Source organism: Heterodontus francisci, chromosome 3 (genome assembly GCF_036365525.1).
Source record: "Heterodontus francisci isolate sHetFra1 chromosome 3, sHetFra1.hap1, whole genome shotgun sequence".
Classification (NCBI taxonomy): domain Eukaryota; kingdom Metazoa; phylum Chordata; class Chondrichthyes; order Heterodontiformes; family Heterodontidae; genus Heterodontus; species Heterodontus francisci.
The window spans coordinates 80,172,668-80,188,940 of NC_090373.1; the positions used below are offsets into that span (position 1 = coordinate 80,172,668).

At 42.3% G+C, this 16,273-nt stretch overlaps 1 protein-coding gene across 1 annotated transcript in view; it reads left to right on the forward strand.

Annotated features, from left to right (window-relative positions):
- otofa (otoferlin a) overlaps positions 1-16,273 on the forward strand; it is a 479,852-nt gene that overhangs the window by 118,240 nt on the left and 345,339 nt on the right. The window contains exon 3 of the mRNA XM_068017769.1: positions 572-660. Coding sequence (XP_067873870.1) covers positions 572-660 — 89 coding nt within the window. The remainder of the gene's footprint in view (positions 1-571; positions 661-16,273) is intronic.

Consider the following 16,273-nt stretch of genomic DNA (forward strand, 5'->3'; position numbering starts at 1 on the left):
TACATCTGCCACATTGACTCTGCTTCCAGCAAGATTGCGCAGAGGTGGGAATGCGTCAGGTAGCCGATCCAATGCACTAATTCCCAAGTTTCCTCCCAGTCCTGCCACTTAACCCACCTCTGCAGGGCCAGGAAGATCCCGCCCATAGACTGTAAGATGCACAACACCATACAATCTCTGGCATACAACTCACAGTTGCTGACTTACATAATTTGAGTGTACCAACCTATTTGTAAATGGTTAAGGGAGAGAAATAGTGTATTGAGAGATTCAAAGAGAATACAGAGTATTGAAAATTAAAAGTGGCAAAGATATATTAATTACAGTTAGCTATAAAAAATGAGTTCCTTTCCGATTTATTTTTTTTTATTCTGGCAGCATTATTATAGCATTTTGGAACTGAGACAGATTGAGCATTTATCATGTGTTAGAACCTTGTCCTCAGCTAATCACAATGCTGGATTCTAATTACCATTAATTTAATGCTCATCATTTTCCATTTGTACCCAGGTTAATGGAAATATTCTGACATGCCATACTAATTTTAATTCCTCTTTTTTTTAATTCACAGACTTTCCGATGGCCTATTGCCAGCAACATTGACGGAAATGAGATGCTGGAAATTCAAGTTTACAACTACAGCAAAGTCTTTACAAATAGGTGAGGAAGTGTAATCTATTAATCTGCATTAATTCATAGGGTTTGACATTAGCTGAGCCAAATTTTTTTCTTCAGAACTCAATTGTCATTCATTCAATAGCCTGGATTATCAAGCATGTTTGCTGATGACACAAAATAGTCACAGAATGCAATCAATGTTTTATTAATTTTCCCATCTATATACTATAAAAGCATAATAATAATTACCGATTTTCAATCCAGTTGTGGATTAAAGAACCACATATTCAAGTAATGAATTTTGTATTTATTCGTTCATGGGCTGTGGGCTTCGCTGGTTAGGCCAGCATTGATTGCTCATCCCTAATTGCCCTTGAGAAAATGGTAGTGAGCTGCCTTCTTGAACCACTGCAGTCCATGTGGTGTAGGTACACCTACAGTGCTGTTAGGAAGGGAGTTCCAGGATTTTGACCCAGCGACAGTGAAGGAACAGCGATATATTTCCAAGTCAGGATGGTGTGTGGCTTGGAGGGGACCTTGCAGGCATCTGTTCCCAGGCATCTGCTGCCCTTGTCCTTCTAGGTGGTAGAGGTTAGTGGTTTGGAAGGTGCTGCCTAAGGAACCTTGGTGCATTGCTGCAGTGTATCTTGCAGATGGTACACACTGCTGCCACTGTGCATCGGTGGTGAAGGAAGTGAATGTTTGTGGATGGGGTGCCAATCAAGCGGGCTGCTTTGTCCTGGATGGTGTTGAGCTTCTTGAGTGTTGTTGGAGCTACACCCGCCCAGGCAAGTGGAGAGTATTCCATCACACTCCTGACTCATGCCTTGTAGATGGTGGACAGGCTTTGGAGAGTCAGGAGGTGATTTGATCGTTGCAGAATTCCTAGCCTCTGGCCTGCTCTTGTAGCCACAGTCTTTGTATGGCTACTCCAGTTCAGTTTCTGGTCAATGGTAACCCACAGGATATTGATAGTGGGGGTTTCAGTGATGGTAATGCCATTGAATGTCAAGGGGAGCTGGTTAGATTCTCTCTTATTGGAGATGATCATTGCCTGGCACTTGTGTGGCGCGAATGTTACTTGCCACATATCACTTAGATATTGTCCAGGTCTTGCTGCATTTCTACATGGACTGCTTCAGTATCTGAGGAGTCGCAAATGGTGCTGAACATTGTGCAATCATCAGTGAACATCCCCACTTCTGACCTTATGATTGACGGAAGGTCATTGATGAAGCAGCTGAAGATGGTTGGGCCTAGGAAACTACCCTGAGGAACTCCTGCAGTGATGTCCTGGAGCTGAGATGATTGACCTCCAACAACCACAACCATCTTCCTTTGCGTTCGGTATGACTCCGACTAGTGGAGAGTTTTCCCCCGATTCCTTTAGACTCCAGTTTTGCTAGGGCTCCTTGATGCCATACTTGGTCAAATGCTGCCTTGATGTCAAGGGCAGTCAATCTCACCTCAACTCTTGAGTTCAACTCTTTTGTCCATGTTTGGACCAAAGCTATAAAGAGATCAGGAGCCTCTGAGTGGCCCTGGTGGAACCCAAACTGAGCGTCACTGAGCAGGTTATCGCTAAGCAAGTGACGTTTGATAGCACTGTTGATGACACCTTCCATCACTTTACTGATGATAGAGAGTAGATTGATGGGGCGATAATTGGCCAGATTGGACTTGTCCTGCTTTTTGTGTACAGGACATACCTGGGCAATTTCCCACATAGCCGGGTAGTTGCCAGTGTTGTTGCTATACTTGAACAGCTTGGCTAGGGGTGTGGCACGTTCAGTACTATTGCTGGAATGTTGTCAGGGCCCATAGCCTCTGCAGCATCCGGTGCCTTCAGCCATCTCTTGATAGCACACGGAATGAATCGAATTGGCTGAGGACTGGCATCTGTGATGCCGGGGACTTCAGGATGAGGCCAAGATGGATTATCTGCTCAGCACTTCTGACTGCAGGTTGTTGCAAATACTTCAGCCTTATCTTTTGCACTGATGTGCTGGGCTCCCCCGTCATTGAAGATGGGATATTTGTGGAGCCACCTCCTCCAGTTAATTGTCCACCACCTTTCACGACTGGATGTGGCAGGACTGCAGAGCTTAGATCTGATCTGTTGGTTATGGGATTACTTAGCTCTGTCTAAGTGATGAGTGGAACCTTACAAAATGATGGCAATTGTGATGGTAATTACATCTGATCTCCGCTGGGGTAAATGGATGACAAGGTGAGCTGGAAAATACCTAAAAACTCTTGGACCTACATGTTACCTTCTGTGTTTCAGAAAGTCTATATCTATCCAGTGATGGAATATTGTATACCTATTGGCAGGATGCAGAGAAAATGTATATTTTACCCCAGGGGATAATTTTAATCCTGAGGACTTTTGGCGCAGAGCTTTAAATGCCAAGTTCACACTTACTAGCCCAATTTGCAGATCCACAATTTTACATTCATTTATTTTAATGGAGAGTAAATCATAAGGCCACAAATGAGGCACATGCCTAAACACCAGAATGTGCTCCTGAGCACACAAATTCTGTGTCCAGAGTGCTAAAGATGTAAATTAACCACTGGATTCTGTCTGGTTCAAAGTTATGCATACCTTTAAACCAGACAAAGTTGGCTTTCTCCATTAGAGTGTTTATCCTCTCCATCTTCCAGCCTCAGAGAGATTACTAATTAACTATACTGTAAAGTGGAAGAGTAACACCAGATTTTCAAATACTGACACCAGATCCCTTTCTTATGCCAGAAACATGAGAACTGTGGAAGTTGCATAGTATTCAGTATTAATTTAAAAATCCTCAGACAGTACCAAAGTTCAAGTATCGCATAGTGTTTTCCTGTTTTTGCAACTCTTTCCCAAAGAAGGGAATCTGTTACTATGAAGGAAATTACATGGCAGTGTTTAGAATATGATGTCCTGTTCTTGGTTGGAGTGTTTCCTCTCGATATACTCAAGGATAGCTGTCTAGCACTGCTGTTAATCTTGATATAGCCAGAAATGCAATAAAACTTTTCACCTTGGCACAAATGGTGTTTTTGTTCTGGTGCATACTGTAAAATTTGTACCATCTTGCATTTTGTTTGAAGGAACACCCCAGGACAAGGTCCTAAAATGACTTGATTTTTAAGTATGTACCTGAAATAGAATGCACTATGAGTAATTTAATATTTAGAAGGTAACTTCGTTCTAAAAAAAAGTAGTGATAGCTAACTTCCTGATGTTGAGAACTTTGTACATCACAGAATCATAGAATAATAGTGTAGAAAGAGTCCATTCGTCCCATCGCGTCTGCACAGGTACTTTTGAAGAGCAATCCAGTTAGTCCCTCTCTTCTCTATATCCCTGCAATTTTCTCTCCTTCATGTATTTATCCAACTTCCTTTTGAAAGCTATCACTGAATCTGTTCCCATCAACTATTCAGGCAGGGTATTCCAAACCCTAACCACTCATTGCATAAAAATAAAAATACAAATTCCTTATGCCACCTCTAGTTCTTTTGCCAATCACCTTGAATCAATGTCCTCTGGCTATCGTCCCTTCCACTCTGAAGTAGATACTAAAACATGATTTACCTCTATCGACCTTATTCCACACGTTATACTACTTATTTCTCTCAATGAAGCTATGGGTTGTGCATCAACAACTTGCAATTATGTAGTGCCTTTTAATGTAGAAAACATCCCATAGGCAATGCTGAGAGGACCTGATGCTAGGCAAAGACAGATTAGCTTAGGTTTTATGATATTAGCACAGTTTAAGCATAATCAAGATATGCTGGATTTTCATCACTCTAGTGTGTCTTTCTTGAATTACCACTGAAAAGATTACCTTTCTTGGGTTGCTTCTGAGGAATTATCCAACATAACAGTTAGTTAAACATTCCAAATCATAGTGATCCCAGTCGGCCTTCTGTTACAGCTTCCTTTGGGCAGAGAAGCTTGTGCACTAACTAATTGCCTGCTTGAGAATACTTTTAGAGATGGATGCCTGAGAGGAAGATTTTTTTTTAATGGCCGTCCAGTACCATTTGGATTTATGCTCATTCGGCTAAAAAAAAAATCCAAGTTCTATTATAGGAAACATATGACATACTGGGCTTTACATAATTGAGATGTTTGCACCCTTCCTCATGTGTCATCTTTTAAGGATTTCTTATACCAGTAGAATAGAAAATTGTATAAAATGCAGGGTGGTCGGAACATTCATCACAGTCTGCAGTATTTGACAGGACTGATGGACCACAAGCTGTAAATATGACACAGTGGGGGTCATTTTAATCTAATTCGCTGGGCAGAAAAACAGAAAAATGATGAGATCGGGTGGACAGTCCACACAGTATGACTCTTCATTGATTTTACCAGTGAGTAACACCAGTGTTGCAGCAAATCCCATTAGCTTCTCGATAGGCAGGTGAGGTTAAAATTACCCCCAGTGTATCATAATTCTAACATTATTCCTTAATATAAACCCAGAGTTAATAAATGGTCAACAGTATGGATACTTCCCAAATCAACAGGAAACCCCAAGAATCTTTTTTAATGCTGTTTGTTTTGACAACCAGTACTTTACAATTGGGTGAAGTAAATATACTTGAAGTTAAAACTGACAAACCTTGCCAGATATAATCAGCATATCAAATAGCACACAAATAATATGACCTAACTATATCATCAATGCTTTGAAAAAAGCAGGTTTTAATATAGTTAAATACACAGAGCAGTATCTTCAATGGCACATTTATTACATTACAGAGTTAATTAACTCTACGAAATTAGTGTCAAGATATTGGATATACTAGAACAGTGTCAACATTACTGTCCTCGTGGAAACTGTGTTTTATACTATTGGGTTAGAAGTAGGATATGTGATACTGGTAATTAATACATTATATGAAATAGCTTGGTTCACTATTTTGATAGGAATATTGGCCAACTTAAACAATAACACATTTCTTACGAACACTGAATATGTCATTTTAACTTAATAGTTTTACTATTAATAGGTAATGTGCCCATGAAGAGGAATTAGCATATTAGTCAAGCCATTAACCTTATAGGGGAGCAAGTGGTAGAAATCATAGAAATCATAGAAAGTTTAAGGCACAGAAAGAGGCCACATGGCCCATCGTTTCTGTACTGGCCGAAAAACTATTCACCTATTCTAATCCCACCTTCCAGCATTTGGTCCGTCGCCCTGCAACTTATGGCACTTATGGTGCATATCCACACTCCTTTTGAATGAGTTGAGGGTCTCTGCCTCAACTACTCTTTCAGGCAGTGAGTTCCAGACCATTACCACCCTCTGGGTGAAAATGTTTTTCCTCATTACCCCTCTAATTTTTCTACCAATCACTTTAAATCTATGCCCCCTCATCACTGACCTCTTTGCTAAGGTGAATAGATCCTTCACCTCCACTCTATCCAGGCCCCTCAAAATTTTGTACATTTCAATCATATCTCCCCTCAGCCTTTGCTGTTCCAAGGAGAACCACACCAGCCTATCCAATCTTTCCTCATAGCTGCATTTTTCCAGTCCTGGCAACATCCTCATAAATCTCCTCTGTACTCTCTCTCGTGCAATTACATCCTTTGTGTAATGAGGTGACCAGAACTGCACACAGTACTCAAGTTGTGGCCTAACCAATGAGTTATACAGTTCCAGCATAACCTCCCTGCTCTTGTATTCTATACCTCGGCTAATAAAGGAAAGGATTTCATATGCCTTCTTAACCACCTTATCGACCTGTCCTGCTACCTTCAGGGATCTGTGGACATTGACTCCAAGGTCCCTCACTTCCTCTACACTTCTCAGTTTTTTCCCATTAATCGTGTATTCCTTTGCCTTGTTTGACCTCCCCAAATGCATCACCTCACACTTCTCCAAGTTGAATTCCATTTGTCACTTTTCTGCCCATCTGACCAGACCATCAATATCTTCCTGCAGCCTACAGCTATCCTCTTCACTATCTACCACACGGCCAATCTTTGTGTTGTCTGCACACTTCTTGATCACACCCCCTACATTTACATCCAAATCATTAATAAATACCACAAAAAGCAGGGGAACCAGTACTGCGGAACACCACTGGAAACAGCCCTCCAGTCGCGAAAGCAGCCGTCAACAATTACCCTTTGTTTCCTGCCACTGAGCCAGTTTTGTATCCACCTTGCTGCATTTCCTTGGATCCCATGGGATTTTATTTTTTTAACCAGTCTGCCATATGGGACCTTGTCAAAAGCCTTGCTAAAAATCCATGTAGACCACAGCAACTGCATTACCCTCATCTATCTTCCTTATTACTTCTTCAGAAAGTTCGATCAAGTTGGTCAAATAAGATCTTCCCTTAACAAATCCATGCTGACTATCCTTGATTAACTATGCCTTTCTAAGTGACAGTTTATCCTGTCTCTCAGAATAGATTCCAATAATTTGCCCACTACTGAGGTTATACTGACTGGCCTGTAATTATTCGGTCTATCCTTCCCTCCCTTTTTGAACAGAGGTACAACGTTAGCAATCCTTCGGAACCACACCTGTATCCAGGGAGGACTGGAAAATGATGGTCAGACCCTCTGCTATTTTCTCTCTTGCTTCTTTTAACAGCCTAGGCTACATTTCATTTGGCCCTGGTGATTTATTAACTTTCAAAGATGCTAATCCCATTAATACTTTCTCTCTCCCTAGGTTTATCACATCCAATACTTCATACTCTTCCTCCTTAAATACAATATCTGCATCGTCCCCCTCTTTTGGTTTGGCCTACATGTGACTCCAGTTGTTGGCTCTTAACTGCCCTCTGAAATGGCCTAGCAAGCCTTGCCAGTGATGCCCACATCCAATGAAGGAATAAAAAAAAACTAACCTGGCTTGGTGGGCCCCACTTCTGCCGTTTGGTGATATGATATGCCTAGCTGTACTAATGCCATCTCTACTCCAGGTACCACTGAGAGCCACAAAAGCGGGGACCTCTGACAAAGAGATTTCCCATTCATCTCCCTCACCTTTGGCCTGCTCTACTCTGGCACTGTTGGCTAACTTAAGGTAGGTAGCGCTTCATCCCCAACAGGCCTAACTTAAGGCCATGGCTTGACATGCCCTAATTTGTGCCCCTCTGGCAGATGTTTTAAGGCCATAGAATCTTTTATGATTCAAAACAAAATGTCCAATGGATAATGCAAAATTCTCCTGTATATATGTGTGTATTTTGTGGCCTCATTACTAAAATGAAAACAAATAGAACTTCTCTCAATATTCTCATTAGAAAGGGAAAAATTAGTGATTAACCTTTCCTCAATCTCCATCCATGGATGTTTGTTTAGAAGAGAAACCAATATCAATGAGGTTATGGCTGAGTTGTGGTAAAAAGGCTCTTAGGAAATGCCACTACTTTAGCAAAGGCAATTAATCTAGACGTGCTTGAGTGGAATTTATTATAAGCATATGACGTGGGAAATCTATTAGTGTAAGTTATAAAAACAAACAAAGAACAAAGAACAGTACAGCACAGGAACAGGCCATTCGGCCCTCCAAGCCTGCACCAATCTTGATGCCTGCCTAATGTAAGACTATTAGTGTAAGACTATGTGTCCTGGCCTGTCGGAAGATCTTACACAAATCAACGATTCTCGGAAGACCGCCATCATTAACAGCGAGCTCAGTAGACTCAATCGGGACATTGCAGCACTTCAGGACAAACAGCTCCCTGCGAGCGGATCGCTAAGAGAGCAAGACTACACCTTCTTCTGGCAGGGTAGAGATCCTGAAGAACCAAGACAGCATGGAGTGGGCTTCGCCATCAGAAACTCTTTGCTTAGCATGATAGAGCCACCTTCAAATGGCTCAGAATGCATAATTGTCCATCCGACTGCTCACCGCCTCTGGTCCAGTACACCTACTTGGCATCTATGCTCCAACACTCTGGTCCCCACCTGAATACTGAACATCTGTTCCTGCTGGGGGACTTTAATGCCAGGGTTGGGGCCGACCATGACCTCATGGCCTTCCTGCCTTGGGCGCTATGGCATTGGAAGGATGAATGAGAATGGATAGAGACTGCTTGAGTTATGTACCTATCATAACCTCTGCATCACCAACTTGTTCTTTCATACTAAACCCTGTCACCAGGTTTCTTGGAGGCACCCAAGATCACATCGTTGGCACCAGCTGGACATCATCATCAGAAGGCGAGCATCTTTAAACAGCGTTCAAATCACACGCAGCTTCCACAGTGCGGACTGCAGCAAGTTAGACTCAAACCAAGCAGAAGGGCCGCCTGCGCATCAACACGAGCAGAATTTCTTATCCACAGCTGTTACATAAGTTTCTAAATTCACTTGAAAAAGCCCTTCAAAACACTCCTACAGGGGATGCAGAGACCATGTGGGCCCACATCAGAGGCTCCATCTATGACTTAGCAATGACCACCTATGGCAAACGTGTGAAGCGGAATGCAGACTGGTTTCAGTCTCACTTTGAAGAGCTGGAACCTGTCATAGCCGCTAAGCGCATTGCACGATGGAACAACAAGAAAGCCCCCTGCGAGTTAACATCCGTAGCACTTAAAGCAGCCAGAAGCGCTGCACAAAGAACAGCCAAGCGCTGTACAAACGATTATTGGCAACACTTTAGCAGTCATATTCAGCTGGCCTCCAACACCGGAAACATCAGATGGCATTAAGAGAGCTTTTGGGCCAACCATCAAGAAGATCGGCCTCTCAAGTCTAAATCAGGGGACACAATCACTGACCAACACAAGTAACTGGACCACTGAGTGGAGCACTACCTAGAACTGTACTCCAGGGTAAATGTTGTCACTGAGACCGCCCTCAATGCAGCTCAGTCTCTGCCAGTCATGGATGAGCTGGGTGAACAGCCAACAAAATCGGAACTCAGTGATGCCATTGATTCTCTAGCCTGTGGAAAAGCCCCTGGGAAGGACGGCATTACCCCTGAAATAATCAAGAGTGCCAAGCCTGCTATACTTTCAGCACTCCACGAACTGCTTTGCCTGTTCTGGGATGAGGGAGCAGTACCACAGGACATGTGCGATGCCAATATCATCAACCTCTATAAGAACAAGGGTGACCGCAGTGACTGCAACAACTACCGTGGAATCTCCCTGCTCAGCATAGTGGGGAAAGTCTTTGCTCGAGTCGCTTTAAACAGGCTCCAGAAGCTGGCTGAGCGTGTCTACCCTGAGGCACAGTGTGGCTTTCGAGCAGAGACATCCACCATTGACAAGCTGTTCTCCCTTCGCCAGCTACAGGAGAAATGCTGCGAACAACAGATGCCCCTCTACCTTGCTTTCATTGATCTCACCAAAGCCTTTGACCTCGTCAGCAGACATGATCTCTTCAGACTACTAGCAAAGATCGGATGTCCACCAAAGCTACTAAGTATCATCACCTCATTCCATGACAATATGAAAAGTACAATTCAGCATCGCGGCACCTCATCAGACCCCTTTCCTCTCCTGAGTGGCGTGAAACAGGGCTGTGTTCTCACACCTACACTGTTTGGGATCTTCTTCTCCCTGCTGCTCTCACATGTGTTCAAGTCTTCAGAAGAAGGAATTTTCCTCCACACAAGATCAGGTGGCAGGTTGTTCAACCTTGCCCGTCTAAGAGCGAAGACCAAAGTACGGAAAGTCCTCATCAGGGAACTCCTCTTTGCTGACGATGCTGCATTAACATCCCACACTGAAGAGTGTCTGACGAGACTCATTGACAGGATTGCGGCTGCCTGCAATGAATTTGGCCTAACCATCAGCCTCAAGAAAACAAACATCATGGGACAGGACGTCAGAAATGCTCCATCCATCAATATCGGCGACCACGCTATGGAAGTGGTTCAAGAGTTCACCTACCTAGGCTCAACTATCACCAGTAACCTGTCTCTCGATGCAGAAATCAACAAGTGCATGGGAAAGGCTTCCACTGCTATGTCCAGATTGGCCAAGAGAGTGTGGGAAAATGGCGCACTGACACAGAACACAAAAGTCCGAGTGTATCAAGCCTGTGTCCTCAATACCTTACTCTACAGCAGCGAGGTCTGGACAACGTATGTCAGCCAAGAGCGACGTCTCAATTCATTCCATCTTCGCTGCCTCTGGAGAATCCTTGGCATCAGGTGGCAGGACCGTATCTCCAACAGAGAAGTCCTTGAGGCTGCCAACATCCCCAGCATATACACCCTACTGAGCCAGCGGCGCTTGAGATGGCTTGGCCATGTGAGCCGCACGGAAGATGGCAGGATCCCCAAGGACACATTGTACAGCGAGCTCGTCACTGGTATCAGACCCACCGGTCATCCATGTCTCCCTTTTAAAGAATTCTGCAAACGCGACATGAAGGCCTGTTACATTGATCACAAGTCATGGGAGTCAGTTGCTAGTGATCGCCAGAGCTGGCAGACAGCCATAAATGCGGGGCTAAAGTGTGGTGAGTCCAAGAGACATAGCAGTTGGCAGGAAAAAAGATAGAAGCGCAAGGCGAGAGCCAACTGTGTAACAGCCCCGACAACCAATTTTATCTGCAGCGCCTGTGGAAGAGTCTGTCACTCCAGTATTGGCCTTTATAGCCACTCCAGGTGCTGCTTCACAAACCACTGACCACCTCTAGGTGCTTACCCATTGCCTCTCGAGACAAGGAGGCCAAAGAAGAAGTTTTTGAAAAGTATCTCTCAGTATAATGACTATAGTTTTTCAAATTAATACAGAGCAACTTGTTCATTTTGAGAATGTTAACTCTATCCAAGAAGAATATGGGAAAAGTCGATCCCCTAAACATATTGCACAGAATTTGGAGGAAACTGGACCTCTACAAATAATACAGATCATGGACAATCTCATCCCAAGGTATTCACAGCCTCAATGGTTCACTTAAATAGAAGGATTCTTTATGCCATGACCTCTTTCACAGCACAATTGATTTGATACTCAGACAGAGTGACATAGCAAGCCAGACCAGACCAGTCCTCCTTCCATTTTTGCTTCCAGCTGTAGGCCAGCAACATAGTCCTTTGTTCAGAATCTAAATTCCGTGATTAATGGATTTTCCTCTCTTTTTCTGTTAATTCTGACCCCAAAAAGAATGGAAGTGTGTCCACTACCTTCTCATGAATTGCTTTACTAACAGGCTTGTCAACCAAACCAGCAGCCCCCTCTCCAAAGAGTGTTTCCTTTGCAGACATACCATACTATACCCGCATGAAGAAAAGTGTCCAAATCACAATAGGTGTAAGTATTTGGACAACTGCGGAAAAATTGTTTAACATACCGGGTCATCTCAGCCAACATGCATGCGATGAAACAATAGAAACTTCAGTTGAGTATAGGCTAAGAGTTGTGATATATCCAAAACTGGCTTGTTTGACTATAATATTATTCAATGCCTGCAGGAATTAAACCTACGCCAATTTACTTTTTCAAGCACTATCTTTAAACATAACACAATCACAAATTCCTTTCCATGAAGAAAACAAAATGATCAAAATTCCCAAAAGATTGGGGCAATGTTAAGAAAAGATCAACAAATAAGTACAAGAGTTAATATGTAACATCTGTACTTAATAGGCATCATGCTGCCAACCACCTACCTAAAGGAGCTATATTCCCTTTTATGTGAGGAAAGGTGGTCTGCAAATAAATAATTCTACTCAATTCCTGCAGAATTTATCATGTCGCATATCTACAAGGCAAGTTTCTTGTTGAAGATAATACCACCACCTGCTTGAGAAGACCATTCTACCTATTCTGATACTCCATAGAGGAGTTGAGTTTCTTGGCATGACTTTAATATGGGAAGTTTGTAAGCTGTCTGTATCAAAGTGGTTAGCCATCTCTGCCCAGGATGCAGATTCATATTTGAGTAGTATTGATTGACATCAGATGTGGGTCCTTAAGTTTTAAAAAAACAGTCTGACCAAAAAGGTGGGAAAGGAAAAATAAATCATGGGCGGCACAGTGGCACAGTGGTTAGCACCGCAGCCTCACAGCTCCAGCGACCCGGGTTCAATTCTGGGTACTGCCTGTGTGGAGTTTGCAAGTTCTCCCTGTGTCTGCGTGGGTTTCCTCCGGGTGCTCCGGTTTCCTCCCACATGCCAAAAGACTTGCAGGTTGATAGGTAAATTGGCCATTATAAATTGCCCCTAGTATAGGTAGGTGGTAGGGAAATATAGCGACAGGTGTGGATGTGGTAGGAATACGGGATTAGTGTAGGATTAGTATAATATGGGTGGTTGATGGTCGGCACAGACTCGGTGGGCCGAAGGGCCTGTTTCAGTGCTGTATCTCTAAACTAAACTAAACTAAATAAGATATCTGAACTGTGAAATATGGTTATTGTACATCACTTATATTGTTCCAGTTCAAAGATGGATATATAAATGTATCCTGGTATTGAACATTAGATGAACATCCATTATTCAGCAAATGTTAAGTGCACAGAATACATCCTTCTAAAATCCCACAAAAGCATAACACTTTAGGTAGTAAGTAAAATCTTATGTAAAGAGAGCATAGCTCTAACCATAGTTCCATGCTATTTATTAATTGTTTTTTGATACCTGATATAACCAGGACACTGTTATCATGTTGTGACAAATCAGACTAACTGATATAGTATTTGGTTAATAGACAACAAATGATACTTGGAAATGAGCTTTTCTTGTTTGAACAAAGTCCTTTTCATTCTATGTAGCAAATGCTACACACCTGTCATTGTTTCTATCTAACACAGTGACACCATTGTCCATTCTTCTTGGTGATCTCATTCTTTTCTAACTGTGGCAGCACATTTATGAACTGGTTTAATTTCTGGCCAGGAAATTAAAGGTAGCAGCTATTAAAAATGCATAGGCACTATTCATCTTAATGAACAACAGACACTGGATGCATGCAGTATCAAATGGACACAAATTTAATTATTGAATCTGATTGGATTCAGTATCCTATGTGTCAACATCTCTTTTAGGTTTCCATCACCATGGGATTAATTACTTGTGTCGCTAGTCCCTCTGTTCAAGCAACTGAGCAAGATAATCATTAGAATGTATGCTGTCCAAAATGCTTTTGTGCTCATTTGTTATTCTTCATACATTGGAACATCACCATGCAGGTTTGGGATTGCAGCTAGATCTACAATTGAACTGACAACCTTTCTAATCTATTGTTCATTAATCATTATTTATTTTGTACCAATTTGAGTTCTTTTAAAGAAATCAAAATATTTTTCTGACTATTAGCAGCAAACATAGACCCTTAAATAGCAAGACCTCTTAATTTTGTTGGGTAAGGGTGTTAAGAGAAATAGAGTAATGGTGGGTAAATGGTGTTGAGTCACTGATTAGCAATGATCTAATTGAATGATGGAGCAGGCTAAAGGGGTTGAATAGCCTACTGCTGTTCCTATGTTCTATATTTATCTAGTTTTTCATTTTAATGCAGGACTTTTCTCTGCAATCCCTCCTGCACTTGCATGTCTATCCTATGTCATGGTAATTGGAATTGGCCACACTGCAGTATAGGTTGAACTCTGACTTGTACTCTACTGTTTTAGTTCCATAGTTCTAATTTCTGTTTGCTTTTCTGATTGCAACTCTGCCATGGTGAATGTCAAAGTCATGTCCATCAAGCAATCACTTACTCCATGCTTCACGATAATAGTGAAAGTGCCTCAAACATTGGTGTAGTGAGGTCAATGATGCACTCCTGGCTCTTTTCCAAAATCTTCATCCTTTACTATTTGAACACCATTCATGGAATATGTATACTGCCTATTTTTCTTCCCACAGTCAATATTTTATATATGCTTGAATTAAATTTAATTTGCTACTGCGTGCCTACCGATATATTTTGTATTTTATAAGCTGCTTCATCAGAATCAATGACCCCTCCTGATTTGGCATCATCAATTTGAATTGAGTTTCTGAATCCAAAATTATTGATGTACCTCAGTCATCACTTTCACCCAACTTTACGATAATTCCTCTAAAAGTACCCATTGTATTCTTCTTTTCCGTCAATCTCTAATCCAATCCCAAGATTTACCCCCGCCCCCCCCCACCCAACAACATTCCCTTGACCTTACATGATACCTTTTTGGATTTTTGTCTAATGTCTGTTGGAAGTCGAAGGTTTACCAGAGTCTGCTTGGTGACGTCCTCAAAAATGTCAAGGAGATTGGTCAGATAGGATCTTCCCCTTCTGAACCAATAATGACTGCTATTTCCGAGGTTAACATTCTACAGATAATTCTCAAGGTTACTCCAGATACTTCCATTATTTTATTTGGTACTGAAGTGAGACAGTTGCCTTTGTCTGATTTGTTGCATGTTTTGAAAGTTGGAAGTATGTTAGTCTGTTTCCAATCTACTGGTATCTCCCTCGATGCAGTGACATCCTCACAATGACTGTCAATGCCTCTCAAATCTCCTCAAGCTTCCTACCTAGTCTCCCTCAGTACTCTGGGAAAATTATCATATAACCTTAGTATTTATTTGTTTATGAAGTAGCCAATAACTCCATGGGCAATACTGTGATGAAAATACTTTGCACATTGCAACTGAGAGGTCAAAGGTGCACTCTTACATATTCATCAACATCCCTTGCAGGATCTTCAGTGCTGCCACAAAGGACATTATCAATGACTTTTGGTCTTCAATCAAATTTCTTCTGATGGCAGGTCCAATAGGGTATCAGTCATTTGCACATGCAGCTGAGGAATGCCTCAGGCTAAATGTGTGGGCAGCATGTTTATTTCCTCACTGCCACCTCTACTTGCTGTTCCTCACATGAAAACCAAGCTTCTTTCTATGTTTCCTTATCGAACTGGCTACCCAAATACCTTAATTAAAAGCAAAATACTGCAGATGCTGGAAATCTGAAATAAAAACAAGAAATGCTGGAAATACTCAGCAGGTCTGGAAGCATCTGTGGAGAGAGAAGCAGAGTTAATGTTTCAGGTCAGTGACCTTTCATCAGAGCTGGTCAGTGAGGGGGTCACTGACCTGAAATGTTAATTCTGCTTCTCTCTCCACAGATGCTGCCAGACCTGCTGCGTATTTCCAGCATTTCTTGTTTTTATTACCCAAATACCTTGCAGTGCTTGGATCTGCGATAGTACTTGCAGCAGGTGGAGCCTTTGGTGTGAGCTGCTGAGAATTGCTCTTTTCTTGACTGCCAGTAGCTGGTTCCGCCTCATCTTGGGAACAGCATATATGAGGAGAAAAGGAAGATGTGTTACTATTGATTTAGGATATGATGCCTTGTGACGGAAATTAAGATGCCAATACCTTTTGCGCCGTGGCATTGTTGTGCAATTGATGCCTCCAGGCTACTGAGTGACAGTGTGACCAAGGATAACAATGAAAATAGAGAGGTATTTGCTGGATGAGTATAACTATCCCAGGAGCACTCTCTCCCCTACTCCTTCCACAGATGCAAATCAAGATGTACCAAAGGCTATCACCTCAATTCAGGCAGTCCTTTAAAATGACATGGCCCCCTTCACATTTGTTCCCTGTGCCTCTGAGCAGCCTTCTCCTGGAAATACATGTAAGATATCCAAAGTTCACAAGTTGGCAGAGCCCCCGACCAATCAGCTATCCAGCCAGTCCACATCCCTCCATGTGTAAGTGAAATC